Source organism: Triticum urartu, chromosome 2A (assembly GCF_056163025.1).
Source record: "Triticum urartu cultivar PI428250 chromosome 2A, HENAU_Tu73, whole genome shotgun sequence".
Lineage (NCBI taxonomy): Eukaryota > Viridiplantae > Streptophyta > Magnoliopsida > Poales > Poaceae > Triticum > Triticum urartu.
Genome location: NC_141874.1, coordinates 12,001,959 through 12,020,301, shown reverse-complemented (window position 1 = coordinate 12,020,301; position 18,343 = coordinate 12,001,959). Strand labels below are relative to the sequence as shown.

At 45.3% G+C, this 18,343-nt stretch overlaps 2 protein-coding genes across 2 annotated transcripts; both read left to right on the top strand.

Annotated features, from left to right (window-relative positions):
- Positions 1–310: 310 nt before the first annotated feature.
- On the top strand, positions 311–1,684 carry LOC125534742 (putative carboxylesterase 5). The gene has a single exon (XM_087539379.1). The coding sequence runs from the start codon at positions 311–313 to the stop codon at positions 1,682–1,684; it is 1,374 nt and encodes a 457-aa protein (XP_087395505.1).
- A 5,164-nt stretch (positions 1,685–6,848) lies between these two features.
- On the top strand, positions 6,849–11,158 carry LOC125540667 (putative amidase At4g34880). Its single transcript, XM_087539378.1, has 5 exons — positions 6,849–7,488; positions 7,631–7,845; positions 9,915–10,154; positions 10,234–10,432; positions 10,604–11,158. Exons 1-5 carry the CDS (start codon positions 6,973–6,975, stop codon positions 10,958–10,960), a joined length of 1,527 nt encoding a protein of 508 aa, XP_087395504.1. The 5' UTR covers positions 6,849–6,972; the 3' UTR covers positions 10,961–11,158.
- The last annotated feature ends 7,185 nt before the right edge of the window (positions 11,159–18,343 follow it).

Here is an 18,343-nt window from a genome sequence, read left to right as displayed (position 1 = left end):
CTCTGGCAACTACAGAGGAATGCCAGGAAGCTTTGAAAGTAGAGAAGACCTAAAGGAAACATCACTCGGGGGTATTTCTATAACACCACAAAACCGAATAGGGGCAAAACTGAGTAGGTCTGAGAATTAGGGATAAATGTGATTAATGAGTTTGAGTTAGGCGCAGGAATGAAACTGTCCCTTAAAAGAATTATTTATTTATTTATACCCGAGCCAACACTGCATATACACTCCATCATTCTTGCTAGATAAAACTGCCTCCACACACTCCCCAACTGCGGGCTAGCAAACTCCATCAAGCACAAGCAGGATGCATGCAAACAAGAGTTCTCCACTGAGAAAGATGGATCACGGCGAGGCGGACATCACCGTCGACCTGTATCCATTCATACGCGAATACAAAGGCGGCCGTGTCGAGCGCTTCCTGCGCAGCCCATTCGTGGCAGCGTCGGAGGACGCGGCTGCCAACCGTGGCGTGGCAACGAGGGACGTCGTCGTCGACGAAACCACGGGAGTGTCGGCACGCCTGTTTCTTCCCTCCAACGCAGCTGCCGCTGCTGCCACGGGCGGCGACGGCGAGAGGCTCCCCGTCATCATGTATGTGCACGGCGGATCCTTCTGCACGGAGAGCGCCTTCTGCCGCACGTACAACAACTACGCCAGGTCACTCGCCGGGGCGCTCGTTGTGTCCGTTGAGTATCATCTCGCGCCGGAGCATCCAGTCCCTGCGGCCTACGACGACGCATGGGCGGCGCTGCAGTGGGTGGCTTCCCTCTCTGACCCCTGGATCTCCAACTACGCCGACCCCGGGCGTATGTTCCTCGCCGGCGACAGCGCTGGCGGGAACATCGTCTACAACACAGCGGTGCGTGCTGCCAGCGGTGGTGGCACTGGCAACCACATCGACGTCGAGGGCCTTGTCATCGTGCACCCATACTTTTGGGGCGTCGAGCGGCTGTCCAGCTCCGAGCTAGTCTGGGACGGCGTCGCCATGCTTACGCCCGAGCTCATCGACAGGGTCTGGCCGTTCGTTACGGCGGGCCGTCTCGGCAACGACGATCCCTTCGTCAACCCTATCGACGAGGAAATCGCCTCGCTGACATGCCGGCGTGTGCTGGTTGCCGTCGCCGAGAAGGACAGCTTGCGTGACCGCGGGCGACGGCTGGCGGCCCGCCTGCGTGACTGCTGCGCGTTGGCGGATGATGAGAACGCGGTGACAGTGGTGGAGTCGGAGGGCGAAGACCATGGCTTCCACCTGTACAACCCACTCCGTGCGACGAGCAAGGCTCTCATGGAGACCATAGTGCAGTTCATCAACCAGCGCACCGCCTTGCCATTGCCGGCCGCTTTGCTGCCGGAGCTGCACGAGCTGCATGCATGCGGTGGTAACAAGAAGGCAGCAGCTGCTGGTGAGATGGTGGGCTCATGCCTGCCTATTCTAGGCGTGCCTACTAGGCCGTATATGGACGTATTTGGTTATGGCATGGCCATGAAAGCTTCGAGTGTCCCACAAGGTATGACACGTACTAGCTGCTTACACATTGGTGGACAGGGGAGAAGAGCATCCAAGACTAGATACGTGTTACCTTTGAGCCATGTCGTCAGGCATGACAAGACGAACATGAGGTTCTCGTTATCAGCAGCAACAGCTCCGGGGACTTGTGTTTTTCACAACTTCATCTAGTGGACGATGGTGTACAACTCTACATGCATCCATGATCCCAGGTGTCAGAAGGTCGGGGACACCGGTTGTGCATGCTCCAGCGTAAGTGCTAGTAAGAATATTACAGGGAAGGTACGTAAAAGGTTAACAGTAGGTTAATACCAATTACCAAGACCCCTATATATCCACCACACCACCAGCTGCTTTGGGCCAAAGAAATCTATATTGTGTATGTTTTTTTTTTTGCGTGGTGTATGCTCTTCTTTCTTATAAACTATGTATGTAAGATCGATGTATGAATAATGTACTCTTAGTATATTGTCATACATCGAGTTTGTACAAATTTTCTGCTCTACTCCTCAACATCTGTACAACTCCATCGGTTCCAGAATATAAAGTGTATTAATTTTCGTGCAAGTCAAACTCGTGTATGTTTGATCAAATATACAACAAAATATCGACATCGACAATAGAAAATAAATAAAATATAAAAATACTTTTCTTGATGCATCTAATGATACAAAATTTGGTATTATAGATATTGATATTTTTTCAAAAAAACTTTATCAAACATGCACATGTTTGACTTTTGAAAAGACTAATACACTATATATTTCGGAACGGAGGGAGTAGCAAACACCTACAACGGACATGCAATTGACATGGCATTTTGTACGGAAATACAAAATGCAACTATCCCCAACCTTTGAGCCACACCATAAGCGGATTTGGAACTGTGTTTTTTTAATACAACTATTGCCCCACTCTTATTTGCACACAGTCGGCAAATTTTTCACTAGGGGTGATGTTTAAAAAAATGCAACTATCATCACACCCAATAGTTCCATGCAGCTACCGGAATGGAACTACCCCCTCTCCCCCCGCCTCCCCACCTAATTGTTCACGGCCGGCGAGTGTCCAAATGGGTTGATATGTCTGAAAAACATAACAAAATACAGTTATTGTCATGAGCAACACATCATGAAAATCTTAATAAGCATAAATAGAAATGAAGACAACCAAAAAGATGTTATCTAGTTGCACAAATAGTATTTTATGCAATTATGATCTTCAAAATGAGCAACTCCACTATAAATATGTGGCCCTAAAAATCAAAACTAACAATTACTTTGGAGTGCACAATTTAACTTTTGGAAATTTTGTTTTAAACTAACTACACCAGGGAAGAAAGATGAATCGTGCTGCAAAGAAAACACATTGTTTAAACTTAAATCAAGTTAAAATAACTGAATAGACCTAAAAATCCCAGGGAAAGTTTTAGTGATGTGTTGTGACCTTCATTACAAGCCCCTTTAATTGAGAGACAAACTTGCATGAATCTCAACATGAGATCGACACTTCTATATGTCAACAGAGAAATATGTCAAACGCGAAGAAAACATTTGATAAGTCATTGAAACTATTTACACTAAAAATGCAGGGCTTGAAAGACCGAGTTACTACTCCTTTGCAATAACAACAAACTGATTGGATACTAAAACATATGAATGACCACTGAGAACAAAATATAAAAATCCAACAAATCAATAAGCATACAGTACTCCCTCCATTCCTATATATTTTTATCATAACTCAAAGTTTTCTAAGTTTGACCAAGTTTTGGAGGGGATAATCAGCATTGTCATATTAAATAAATACAATAGGAAAACATGGTTTATGATGGATCTAGTAACGATGATTAAGAATATTATAAACAGTAAAAAACGCACTGTGCCCGCATGCATGCACCAAGAATGAATATCTTAGACAACAGACGCAGGCAAACACATCCAATATCACAATAAGAAACTACTTAATAACTACACCTCCCAACCACTATCACTTTAGGCAAAAAAATTACATTTTGCCTAATAAAGAGAAGAACTTAGGATATTACATTTTGTAGACAAATTGAGGATATTACATTAGAACTACTTGGAAAAGAGCCCAATAAGAGAGACGGTATAGCCCAAAATACGAGCCCAACCCAGACTGGAAAAGCAAACACACAAAGCCCACTCCCCATTGGCCCAACATACATGGAAAACAAATAAAATAAAAAACAACTCCTGGGCCAACAAAGCACAATCGTGCCGACCCTCTTATATAGACAAGCAACAATGAATAAAATTAACTCATCCATAGATCTTGATGTTCGAGATTCAACAATTATATATGGACTACGATTTCACTATTTATCAGGTGACTTAGAATTAGCAAATACATTTTACATATGATCAGCTACAAAAAGCAAAATATGTGTAATTTCGTGTATCAAAAAATGCAAGTGCAATAATAAGGAAAAATACAACCACAAAAAAATCACACAAAGTCTATAAAAATGAGAATCGAAGTCTTAACATTAAATTTAAACCAAATGGACATACCTATTTGTAATTATATACTATGTAAAACATGAAGAATAATTAAGTTTGAAAATATTTTTTGGTATACAAATACACATTTAATACAAAGCTATATATAACAAAAACAATTGCACAATGTTAGTACTAAAGCAGCACCAAGTTAAACTATGAACCAACAAATGAATATGGTAGTTTGAGTTAGGTTCATAATCGATCCCCTTGTGCTACAGAACCTATTACATTTTCTTCTTAACTTTACAAAGCCTAATACATTACATACAATAAATGTACGAAAACTGAGGACCACAAAAGGAAGGGAAAAACAACAAAATGGATTAAAAGCCCGCAATAGAAGGGGAAAAGCCCAGACCCATTACCCAATATATTTTTCAGGACCGGCCTTGGATTATCTTTGGGACATGTTTGCATATAGAGAAGCTTGGGGGCGTGTCGATAGTTGTGTGGCTAGCGTCGTTTGTAAAGCAAATGTGTGATGATGTTTCTCTAATTTCTAGGACAATGGTCGGCTGCATTGTTCTCCTCCAATGCCTACTTCAGCGATGGTCGGTGGTCAATCACCATGGATGTTTATGTTCTTTAGTTATCTTCCTTGTGTAGGTTGGCCGTGGCGATGTAGCCTCTTTTTATATTTCTGTCTATACTAGCAAAACGGCCCGTGTGTTGCAATGGGCGAACAAAAATCATAATCTCGAATGGCCATGACCAAATTTTGCTGCATCACCGAGATAAACTATCACTTTCATTTTCTTGAAAGTGTGAACAATTTTTTAAAATCATGAATATGTTTTAAAACTTGTCAACATATCTGAAATAGTGAACATTTTTCAAAATGATGAACATTTCTTTACAGATTTTCAAACATTATCTAAAATCATGAAAAAATTGAATTCGTGAAAATTTTACAATATATGCAAATGGTTTTCTATAAAATTGTTAACATTTTTCTTGAATAGGAGAACATTTCTAGAATCGAAGAACATTTTTTTCAAAACTGGTGGAACAATTTTTGAAATCATGAATATTTTCTTGATTCAACGAACATTTTTTGAAATGCATGTTCAGTTTCTAAATCAGCGAACATTTTATGAATCAAAAAACCATTCTGTAAGTCATGAACAGTTTTTTATTTCATAGGATATTTTTCAATTCAGGGACATTTTTTAAATAGGCGAAATTTTGTTCAACTTCATCACTACTTTTTAATTCATGAACTTTTTTTATTTCCAGAACAGTTGTTTTCCAAATTCGGAATCTTTTTTCGATATGCAAACATATTTGAAAAATCATGAACATTTTCTAAACCCACAAACATTTATGAATTATTAAACATTTTATTCAAAAACCATCATTTTTGTAAAAAAATCGGTACTTTATGAAATCCTAAAAGAATAAAAATAGTAAAAAAGACAAAAAAGGAAAATGAAAATTTTAAAACAGATCGTCCGGACATAGGCCGAGCCAAACAGGCCCGTTGTGTCTTCTCACAGCATACAGAGCACAATATAGAAGGTTCCTACTGGATGGCCTGGCCCAGGCGGGTATTCCCCTATGTGAATTTTTTTTATCATTTATAGATGGCATCGGTGGATAATATTTTACAACTTTGAGGGCAATTTCGGTGACGTACCGTGAGAAGCAATAGCCCTCTTTATTAATACAGTTTTCCTAAGTCTAGACTTTGTTATGTCATAGGCGATGATGTATTCCTTTGATCTTGCATGAAGTTTTGTATAGATTTTTTTTAGTTTTTCTTTTTTCTTTTTATATACTATATTACTTGATTAAGACTTTTTATTACACAGTCTAGACTTTTTTATGTCTTAGTCGATCATATATTCTTTTGATCTTGCATGACGGTTCATACATATTTTTTTTAGTTTTTCTTTTTTCTTGTTATATACTGTATTACTTGACTGAGACTTTTTTTAACACAGTACAAACGCAAGCGTTTATATACACGCGCATACACTCATCCCTATGAACGCACATACGCACACTCTACCCTTATGAGCACATCCGAAAGACTGAGCCGACATATCATCTTGAAATCTACAAAATCACCGTAGACCCCTCGTTGTCAACGGGAGCGTCTCCTCCCACTGAATGCGCGTCGGCGAAAATCCTGAAATAAATCCAAAAATAAATGCGGACACCTGGTGGGCTAGGGATACCACAGTCCCTCTAACCTCCAACCACAGATTGATTCCCTACTTGACTGACACTTGGGACCTATTTCTTTTGAACACATTGATTGAGATCTAGCCACACCCTCATTATTTTTTGTAGTTTACAAAAACACTCAATAAATGCTCTTATTTTTCTCAAAAAATTATGTTTAGCAATGCATTAATTGCAATGTATGCATACATAAAAATACATGTATTGGTCAATTTTCTCTTAATACTTAAATACAATGATTTAATGCACCTTGAAATCTGAACTTGTGATGAAGAACAACCAAATTAAGCCTTATAAAGTGGAAAAAATTAAAATTTTGAGATGAGCCCTATGAACCGGAAAGAAGGAAGTAGCATGTAAATCCTAGTAACTCTTTTTTTTAAGAAAATGAGGATGACCCCCGGCCTCTGCATCTGAGCGATGCATACGGCTACTTTATTAATTATTCTCACAAAACTTTACAAAGCCATACAACAGCAAGACTAAAGTCACCGTCTAAACAACAACTGTCGTTACACCTATCCAATTGATGAAGAGGCGCAGATAGTCTGGACCTAATATTAAATAGACATCGCAGCCAAACCTACACATCTAAAACACGAGGTTTCAACCAAAACTAGCATTACTCTTAATATGTAGGCGTGTAGGCCACGAGTATGTTGTGACCGGCGAAGGAAGAGAGAGGTTCATTTCAAGTCGAGAGAGGCGGCATTTCCTCTTCCACGTAAGTTCTCACGCTGCACGATGTCTCGGCTGCTCCTGGCGGCCGCCGTGGCCACGCTCGTGCTCGCCGTCGGAGCGTTCGAAATCGAGGAGGCGACTCTGGCCAGCATCCAGCTCGGCTTCAAGAACGGCAGCCTCACCTCCGTGGAGCTCGTCCGGCTCTACCTGGACCGCATCCGCCGCCTCAACCCGCTCCTCCGCGCTGTCATCGAGGTCAACCCGGACGCGCTCCGCCATGCCGCTCGTGCTGAAGCGGAGCGCCGCTCGGCCTCCCCTGTCAAATACCTCGCCGGCGGCGGGCTCCTGCACGGCGTCCCCATCCTCCTCAAGGACAACATCGCCACGCACGACGCGCTCAACACCACAGCCGGCTCCTTGGCGCTGCTGGGGTCCGTGACGAGGCGGGACGCCGGCGTGGTGCGCCGCCTCCGCCTGGCCGGCGCGGTGGTGCTCGGCAAGGCCAACCTCGACGAGTGGGCCAACTTCCGCAGCCTGCATGGCTCAGACGGCTGGAGTGCGCGCGGCGGACAGGCTCGGGTAACTAATTAATTACAGCACAACACATGATTTGTTTTTCTCATTTTACTCGGTCGACCATCTTGTAGTTTTCCTCTTAAGTCTTAGAATTAACCATGAATTTAACCAGTAATTTTGCTCGTTTGTTCTGCTGCTAGTATAGAATCCGTACGTGCTCTCGGCTGATCCGTGCGGGTCGAGCGGGGGTTCGGCTATCGCCGCGGCGGCAAACATGGTCGCGGTGACGCTGGGAACGGAGAGGGACGGCTCCATACTCTGCCCGGCGTCGCTGAACTCGGTGGTCGGGATCAAACCCACGGTGGGGTTGACCAGCCGGGCCGGAGTCATCCCCACCACACCACGGCAAGACACCATCGGGTAAGAGATGACTCATACGTACTAAAATATGCCCTATTAGATACCGTTTGACTTTAGCAGATCTGATACACACCTTATAATATGCCCGATTATGATGCACTAGAACAAATGCATAGTGGTATTTGTTTCTTATATTCTTGTCCATATAGTACTATGTCGAAATGCATCAATCGAGAGACGGGGTGGTGTAACATTCTTTTTTCTAATATATATGGGGGAACGGACAATTTAGACGTTGCCATTTCAACCTTCAAAAATAGCATATGCCCGGATAGATACCATTTGACTTCAGCATATCGGATATATCGGATATACATAATGAAGGCCCGTGTTGCCGCGCCCGACCATCTTGACGGCATTATGGTAGAAATATTTGAGAAAAGGAAGTATAGAGTACATGTATGTGAGATTTGACTTATAGTACGTTCAAAGTCTTGGGCTCTTGGCTATATAAGATTTGACATTATTTGATTGCATATGTTAGCACAGATTTGTTCAGAATAAATAGAAGAGATAATTGAAAATTCAAACTCAAGATTGACACCGCACAACACAAGCTTTACCAAAGACCCACGGGAGGATCTGGGATAGAAGCCTTATGTAGAGTTAATATTGTCCATGGAGCACACATAAAAATAGGACATTGGGCACTCTGAATCATCCGGTTTCAGCTAGCAAAAAACAATGTTGTCATTTGGATGCTCGAACGATGTTACACTACACGATACTGAGAGCAACATTTAAATACGACAAGAAAAAATGCATATGTAAATATGCGTTTTCTCAATCGTAGGTATGGTGTAACACACTACAATAGCTAACTTCAAATTCCTTTTGGCAGAAAAATAAAATCCGTCACCTTGAACTAAAGCTAATATGATGGTGCCTTAAATTGAAGCTAATAATTACGTTGGTATACCAATGACGAAATCGGGTGAACTCACGCGGCATGGGCCGTCGACTGAGAGACGAAATGGTTTACCCGATTTCTAGGCCTGGGCTATGTATGTTTTTCAAAGTTGGCGGACGGATTCACCGGAGAATGCCCAAGTCAGCCTATGGATAAGCGGCCCGGTTACGGTGCACCGCATGGGTTGCGCGGGGAAAAAGGCTGAGGCGCGAGTGGTAAACGATCGAAAGAGATCTGGAGCGTTCAGTGGCGGGATCCAATGGAAGAGTGCTGTGGTATGGCGTAGCTACCTCAGTTTTACTGTTTCTTAATAATATATGGGATGCATAGTGGCATATACTCCCTCCGTTCCAAATTACTCGTCGTAGAAATGGATGTATCTAGAACTAAAATACATCTAGATACATCCATACCCGCGACAAGTAATTCGGAACGGAGGGAGTATCTCTTAGAGAAATATAGTTGTTTTGATATTCTTGTAGACAGAGTAAGTCGAAATGCATCAAGCGAGATACGTGATGTGGAACATCATTTTTCTAACATGGGGTAGTAAGAGACGATTGAGACTAAACTTTGCCACTTGCCATGCCATGATTCAAATATAGAATATGCCCTATGGGATACCGTTTGACTTCAGGATATATTTATGGGGTGCAATATCGGATGCTCAGTGGTATCTTTCAGAAAAACGTATTTGCACGCCAAAAATATATTGTTCAACTCCCCAATTGGCTAGTTGCTACTCCTTGCTAAGCATATAAATATTCCTAGTGGTTCAGACTAGAGAGAACCCAACTCTAAATAACATTTCACTTTGTGTAGATGGTACTAAGAAACCAATATTTGTTGAAAATGCAGTCAGGAATACCCTTGATGTTAATGTGGAGTTGTACATCCTCCTCCACAACCAAATGAGCAAGACTCACTCTGTTATTTTTTGCAAATACTGCTAAGCATCCTATATATCTCAATAAGTGGTTGCCATATATGTCTATTTTCGTTAATTTTGTACAGTCACGTGTGGTCATACCTATGCATATGAAATTTCTGCACATGCATATTTCCAGACATGTTCAAAGCCACCGGGTTTTATTTTAGAACCTAAGGAAATGCATATATGAACAAGTTTTAAAAAACCTTGAGATTTATGTAACTGCAGACCTATTTGCCGCACGGTAGCAGATGCAGTCCATGTGTTGGACGCCATTGTTGGCTACGATGCCCGGGATGCAGCAGCCACGAGGAGAACTTCCAAATACATTCCCCGTGGTGGGTATATGCAGTTCTTAAACATGGATGGATTAAAGGGGAAGAGAATCGGTGTCCCCAACGGCTTCTTCAACTTCCCGGATGGAACTGTGCAGCAGACGGTTTACGGGCAACATCTCAACACAATGAGGTATATATTGGTGAAATTAATCCACATTTCTGTTTTATAGCATGTTTTTTCTAATAGTTCACTTCACATGTTCTTGAAGGAAACAAGGAGCTATTCTTATTGAGAACCTGGACATAGAAAATTTAGATATCATAATGGATAACCTTAACAATGGGCAACAGATTGCATTACCAGCAGAGTTCAAGTTAAGCCTCAACTCTTACCTATTAGACTTATCCTACTCCCCAGTTCGATCACTTGCAGAGATCATTGCTTTCAACAATGCACATCCCATCGAGGTCAGCTCTAAATTATAGTTTCCTGTTCATTGTACATGTATGCATTTCCTCTCGCCATGATCGATGTTATCTTTTGTTTAGTTTTATTCTCATGCATTCACCTTTTTATATCTTAAGAGTTGAACAAATAAATATTGTGAAATTTAATTCTCTAACATTAATGTATGGTAGGAGAGGCTGAAAGAAATCGGGCAGATCATCTTCCTGGCGGCCGAGAACACGACTGGCATCGGTGCTCCAGAGAGAGCAGCGATCCGTCAGCTTAAGAAGCTGTCCGCCAATGGGCTAGAGAAGTTGATGAAGGAGCACAAGCTAGATGCCATCGTGATGCCCAACGCTGATGCATCCTCGGCGCTCGCCATTGGTGGCATGCCGGGCATATCCGTGCCGGCCGGGTACGGCAAGATGGGGGTGCCATTTGGTCTCTGCTTTGGTGGGTTGAGGGGGTACGAGCCGAGGTTGATTGAGATGGCATACGCGTTCGAGCAAAACACCAAGGTTAGGAAAGCTCCCATGTTCATGCCATAGAACAATTGACAAGGCGGTGATCACCGGAGCACAAAGATTAGACCTTCTGCAGAAATATTTCTAAGTTATCCACCTTAGCTGCAAAGGACAAACATCATCTTCCCAGCAACTACATTTGTTATTAATGTAGCTTCATCATGGTGAGTATAATAAACTATGAATAAGTATTGTAATAATACTTGCATGGTGATGTATTCATATAGGAAGTCCAAGGGATCTTCTAGAAAACGCGTACTCTATCTAACTAGGGCTCGTATACGGTAAAGAAATTTACATAAGTGAATTCGGCATCCGTACTTACTTAGGAGACATTCCTGGCAGAGTGCCTGACTTTGTAGATTTAACCATTCTTTGGATCCAGCTCGGAAATGGCCAAGACTCTACCGGCCATTGTAGGACACAGGGTCGGAGGTCATGATAGGAGATTGTTTGCCCAACCCAATCATAATGCCAACCGTCGGAGTGAGCTCACTGAAGGACCAAGTAAGAATGGAGGAGGAGCGTGTGAGATATTTTCTGGGACTTGTTCCCTTTCGCAATTCAGCAATGGAAAACTATCTATATACTACGACAATACAACTCCATGATATCACCATGGGAGTGGTTGAAACACTATTCTCTACATGCGAGTGGTATGGGTTGCCCCATGTGTAGTCAACACATGGGGCCCACCACCTCAAACATATGGAGCCCAACCGGGGACCACCCCACGTTTGGCGTGCATGGGGCTTGACGTGGGCTTCCTTCCCAGGATCCTCCTTCTAAGGGTTGCCCTTGACGGGAGACTGGGTTGAACCCAACATAGATCGACCTATTCGACCTCATAAGGGCATCTTTAACATTGACCCTTAAACTAGACACCACATCTGTTCGTGGACCGGAGGACCAGTCCACGAACACTGATACAGGAGCCGGCCACCCAACCGTAGTTGCATACATTTTAAACCATTTTTTAACAAATGATACAAAATTTCAGCAAACACTGATTTCATACAAGTTTGGTCATAATTTACATAGAACGGCCAATATTCCGGTCATTTAACTTAAAACTAGAAAAAAACTAAAGCTTGTAGCAGACGACGACCTCGTATGCGTGGCCACCCTGCCTAGCCCCACCGTCGCCGTCCCCCCTCCAGCAGTAGAAGGGCGCGTGTCTGTTGTGCGCGACAACCTTGTCTGGCTATTGCACAGCGATTGCTAAGGAGCCGCTCCGCTTCCTCTAGCGCGGTGCGGAGGGCCGCCGCGGCCAATGCCGATGCCGCCCGTGAAGCCATGGTGGTGGCCTTGCCCCTGCCAGCATTGGCATAGGAGTAGCTAAGTGACTACTCCTGGCCTATCTTGGCGGGCTCGGGGACAAGGCGATGGCGGCGCCTCGCAGGCATCTCTGCAGTGGTGGCCTTGCCCCTGCCAGCATTGGCATAGGAGTAGCTAAGTGACTACTCCTGGCCTATCTTGGCGGGCTCGGGGACAAGGCGATGGCGGCGCCTCGCAGGCATCTCTGCAGTGGTGACGGAGCGGTCGAGGGCCCAGGCGGCGGCGAGGTCGGGTTTTGTTGAGGAGCCAACACGGTGCCGTGTCCAACTTGGCGAAGCGGACCAGCGGGCAGCGTGTCGCCGCTCATACCGTATCGCCTAGCTTGCTTCCCTTTACACGACGGACATGATGGCCCACAATCCTGAGGCACCTCCGCCACCGAGGTAGTGAAGGAAGTAACCGCGTGCTGGGACGGATTAAGGGGGGGACGAGGGGGGGCGAGACCCCCCCCAACGATCGTGTCATCCCTTGATGGCGTTCTGTTAGTCGCTAATTTTTTTTGATTCCGTAGCTGTACGTAACGTGCTTTGCCCCCCCTATGGGCTTCAGCCCTTTGCAATTAACGTGAAGCATCAGCATCTCAGCCCATGTACTGATGTACAGCCCAATGTATTTGCTAAATGCACAAAATGAAGGAAAATGCCAGCGGCCAACCCATCATGGAGGACGCCCAGCCACGACTTGGGAGTTGGACTACGCACGCAGTCTCGCACATATCGCTTAGACCCTAACCTCTTCGTTCCAAGCCGCTCCTGTGATCAGATCTCTCCATCGCGCCTCCAATCTCCATAGAGACGGGGCGAAGGGAAGGGGAAGCTGGGACAGGCAGGCACCGATCCACGAACATGTTTCCGCCTTGCCGGCAGACCGGACGCAATGAAGAGCTGCAAGTCTAGGGCAGTCCCGGGATGTGAAAACTGGCACCGAATCGACAAGATTGCAACCAAAAATTGATCGCCGCCGCGATGTGTGGCTATAAGCCTGCGCCCTACGACCCCGCGACGACCGACCGACCAAGGATATTGTGCGGTTAGTCTTCTTCGCTGATGTGTATTGTTAAACGTTTTTCTAGATTACATTTTACAAAGTTTCTGCGTCTAGATGGAGTTAGCTTATGTGCGTAGCAATTTTGTTTTACCATCACAAGGCCTGAAGAACTAATCGATGATAAACTTTTGAATTAATGAATAGGGAAATAATTTATCCATTCTACAATGGAACTGGTTTTACAACCTGAATCTGGCCGTATGATTGTAAGTTCCTATCGCTGTCAACTAGTAGCTAGTCAAAAAATAGCACCAATTCTAGTCCAGCAAATGAGCACACCTGATCTAGGTCACGGTAAAGCAAATGAGTTAAAGGTTGAAGATGCAAGGCTAAGGCTTGGGATAACCACATGGTATGGTATGTCTATTTTTCTGCTTGTTGTCTTTCGCCCCCCCTATGTCTAAATCCTAGCTCCGTCCCTGCGCGTGCATTGGCAGTCATGGGAGGCAGTTCGTCCTTCACAAACTGGCCAAGGTTGGTGTGTCGATATCGGTTGTGCAGCGCGGCACCGCCGACTCCTTGCTCATGTGGCGCCCGATTTAAACGTTGTGGTTGCATGCTGGCGATGCCGGATCCTCCCTCACACGGCGTTTGATCTGGACACCGCCATGGTTGCGGCGGGGAGGGGGGGGGCTCCTCCTTCTCGTGTCGGAGAGGTAATGCGGCCTCCTTCATGGGACGCGGTGGCGAGAGCGGCGCTGGGCCACGCTCCCGGAGCGATTGCTTCGTCATCAACTCCATCTTACAGATGAATTCCTCGTCCTTCCGAGCGGCCTCCATGACGAGAAGTGGTTGCTAATGTGGCGGCGCCTGGTCCTCCTCGTCAGTGGAGGGGGTGATGATCTCCTCCTTGCAGGAGGAGCCGACTGCCATGGAGATCAAGGACCTCAGAGAGTGAAGGAGGCGTGTCTCGGGTGTGGTGGTGTCCGGTCTTGGATGGCGGGGCGACGGCTTTGGTGTGGGAGCAATCGCAGTGATAGTGGGTGGAGCTTGCGGCTCGAGTGTTGGTTGGCTGCCATGGAACTTAGTCAACTGCAATGCAATTGCACATCTTTTGTACTATGGCTACACTTTCTTTAGCATGCGCCTTTCTAGTACTCACTCCCTCGTTTAAAAGAAAGCCTATAAATAGTGTCTCTAGTCAAACCGTTCAAAATTTGACCAAATTTGAAGCAAAACTTAGTAACAAGTAAAGTACAAAAGTAAGGCGGCTAAACTAACTTGATACAAAATTCACAAGCACTGATGTATACATACCCGATAACAGAAAAAATGCAGCTTAGCAGCGCAGGTTCAACACATGGATCCAACTACCCTCCCCCTCGCGTCGCCTTCCCCTGGGCGACTCCAGGGGCCCCTGAACCCTAGCACCGCAGGCTGCCTCTTGCGCCTCCTTCTGCCGCCGCTGCCGCCGGCGTGGGCCGCGGTGGCGGCGGGCCCGGTGCCGAAGGCACCTGGGCGGGTGGATGCTACGGGATCCCATCTAGGCGGCAGGGGCGGCACCTCTCATGGGAGTCCGAAGGCGGCGACTAGGGCGGCGACCCCATGCCATGCGGCGGTGGCCGAAGCACCATAGCCGGCGAAGCGGCGGCCCTGAGATGGACGGCGGCGGTGGCAGCGCCCCATCCGGCGGGGTTGGCTGATCTGTGCGGAGATGGTGACGGCGGTGGCTGCGGATCCAACGCCCCGATCGGATCCGCCGCTGGGTGGCCTTTCGCCGACCGGCGGCGCGTGGATGGACTGGTGAGGAGATGACGGATCTCCGCCGGAAGACCGACGGCGGCGTACGTCTTCGTGGCGAGGTTCCGCTCGGTTCCAGCCAGCCACGAGATCGGGACGACGTGGCTTCCGGTGAAAATCGCGCTTGAATGTGGTCATGGCGGACGATGGTGGCGTCTCGGACGTCGTTCCCTTCTCGAGGCATCGTCGTTGCAGGTCACATCAACCTGATCGGGAGGTTCCGGGGGAAACCTTAGATCTGGGTCTACCGGATCGGACGATGATGACGTTCGCTGTCATGCTCCCTCCTGGGGGCATCGTTTTGGAACAAGTGCTGACTGGAGGGGACAAGAGGAGGAGCGGTGCTTCATCTTGCCCATTGATGATGGCGGATCTCTGCGGCGTGGCGCAGCGGAGACTCGGTGCCCGATGCGCGGAGATGGACTCACGCAGGAGAAGGTAGCTGTCTGGCGTCATGGTGGCGTCGACGGCAGAGAGGCCGGACAAGGTAGAAGCGTCAATATTTGCTCAGAAGACAGACATGTGGAAGATGGCGGCGACGACACATGTAAGTGCGTCAGACCGGTTTGTCCCCAGACCCGGTATGTGGCTCGGCTGGGGCTTTCGGATTTTGATGATAGGATAGGTGAGAGGTCTGGGTATTTGGCCCAGTTTGCACCCATTTATCATTTGGATAGGAGTAGCGGCGGATGTTGTCAAGATGGTGGATTTAAGCATATTGTTGTAATACTTTGTAAAGTCCTCAAGAATAACGAATAGTGGCCGCATGTATCTCCCATATGCAGAGGCAGGTATCATCCGAAAGTGCCTTTCTGCTCCTGAGCTCATTTGAGCTCGGTGAACAGTCAAATCGAAAAAAAATCAAAAAAAAATCAAAAAATTCCAATTATTTTTGGGGAGAAACATTGACAAAAGTTCTAAGTGCTTGCAAAAATTCATCATGAAATCACATTCCTGTAAAGGGTGGCAAAAAAAAACAAATTCAGTGCTTCAAAATGCTTTTGAAAGTAGCTTTTTCAGAGTACTGATTTTGTTTTTTTTTGCCACGCCTTCTAGAAATGTGATTTCATGGCGAATTTTTGCAAGCACTTAGAACTTTTGTCAATGTTTCTTCCAAAAAAAATTTGGATTTTTTTAAATTTTTTTTAATTTAATTTTGATTTTACTGTTCACCCGAGCTCATTTGAGCTCGGGTGCAGAAACTCCGCGTCCCTCCTCCTTTTCTTAAAAAAAGGATGCAGGCTAGGTGTCCGGCGGTCAGCAGGGAAACAGGACATGCAAAGGACACTCAGTACGCCCTACTAGTAGCAGACTTCCCAACAAGGTGGCTAACTACTGAAACGTGAAACTGCAAAGAAAGAGGTGAGCAATCATCACCTAATAATTTTCATTAACATTTGTTATTGTTGAGATTGAGTCATTGAGATGAACCAACAATACTATAGTGTGCAATGTTTATGGTTCCATGATATCAATCTACGCTTTGTGCCAAATCAGAAAGAAAAAAGAAAGCACTCAATGCTCTCATGTGACGCTGGCGGGAGGTGAGAGATTGCCTGCTATTCATTGCACTGACACGGCGTCAATAGCATCATGTGGACCAACTCATCATTTGGATACTTTCCCAATACTAAGGCCGTATTTGGATATTCTAACTCAGTTAGAGGTTAGAGTTATATTCTAACTCTGAACTAACTTTAACCAAAGAGATATTTGGATGAAAGGGTTAGATTGACAATAAATGCTCTTTCTCAATCATTTGACTACTTTAGGCGAGCCCTGACTGAGAGCTGTGCTGGCGGCAGACGGGGACGCGCCCGGCAAGGAGCCGCACTGGCTTATCGCGCAGCCTGCCGGCCGAATCCGCCGTCCCGACGCAAGGAGCCGCATTGGCCGAGGCCGACGGGGACGGGCCGCGCAAGGAGCCGCGACTGCTTACCGGCCGTCGGACGGGCCGCGGGGAGACGAGGGGGTTGGAACGGGAGCATAGGGCGGGACTGCTTACCGACGGCGGACGGGAGTGCGGATACGGCGAGGCGTCTTCACGGGCAGTGCGAGAGGGAGAGAGGGAGAGGACGAGAAGCTTCGAAAAAGTGGGGAGGGATCTACTGCGGAAAGAGCGGGAGAAAAAATATATTTTTTTAGTGATCCCTAGAAGAACTAACCCAAATAAGCTCCTCTTGAATAGGTTAGTGTTTTTGGGTGGGTTAGATGCATCTAACCAAAACTAACCCTCTTGTTTGGATGTTTTTGGGTTAGTTGAGTTCAAACTAACCCAAACTAACTCTAACTCTGGGATCCAAACAGGTAGGGGTGGAAACGGATCGGATGCGGATCGGATAGTGCTCTTGCCACTTCCGTTTTCATATTTTCAAAACGAATACGAATCCGAATACGGATGTTATCGGATACGGATGCGGCTCGGATATTATTCGAATACGGATACGTATCGGATATTTTCTTGATTTGGAACGGATACGAATAATATCAACATATTGCTTAAGTAAATCAGTCGATAGCTATGTGACCTGAAATAATCAACTTGTGACATACAATAAGTCAATGATAAATAGGTTTATGAATAAATACTATTGTAATGCATAATAATTTATAAGTTTAATAATATAAGAGTAAAATTTGACCACTTATTTGGCTTTTATGTTGGATAATTGGAATATTGAGTCTAGAAATTTGAAAATTACCTCCCATAATCTTATTCGGATACGGATATATCCACTTCCATATCCATATTTGTCTCAAAATCTCCTACCATATTTTATTTTTTATTTGTTTAATAAATTCGGATATGGATAATTTCCATTTCCATTTTGGTTCGGATGCGGATGTTTCGGATACGAATAGGCATTTTCTCCAATACGAATATCGGATATTTCGGATTATCCGCTACCAATTTCCACCCCTACAAACAGGGCCTAAATTTGGAAGGAATCATGGGGATTAGGTACATAAAATACAGTCTCAAACATGTGCTTATGTACTTGCCGATTCCATGTCAATTAAGTCCCATCGTGGTCCTGATCTCCATCCCACGATCACATTTTCCTTGGCATAATTAATATGGGTAAGCATGCGATGAAGTAAGTGTTACGTTCTTCTTCTCTATGCATGGATCCCTTCCCCGATAATTAGCTTATACAATTTCACAGGCATATCCATGAAAGAATAGCAACGCCATTTTCTTCTTCGAGCTAAAAGGGAAAGTTGATCCATAGACAAGATTAATGACAATATAGAATCCTAATTGGAAGGGCGCCATAATAT

Excerpts from the sequence above, each read along its gene's own strand:
- LOC125540667 (XM_087539378.1), top strand. The coding sequence starts at position 6,973 with ATGTCTCGGCTGCTCCTGGCGGCCGCCGTGGCCACGCTCGTGCTCGCC. Across the intron at positions 7,489-7,630 it reads CGCGCGGCGGACAGGCTCGG|AATCCGTACGTGCTCTCGGC; the intron begins GTAACTAATTAA and ends CTGCTAGTATAG. Across the intron at positions 7,846-9,914 it reads CCACGGCAAGACACCATCGG|ACCTATTTGCCGCACGGTAG; the intron begins GTAAGAGATGAC and ends ATGTAACTGCAG.
- LOC125534742 (XM_087539379.1), top strand. The coding sequence starts at position 311 with ATGCATGCAAACAAGAGTTCTCCACTGAGAAAGATGGATCACGGCGAG.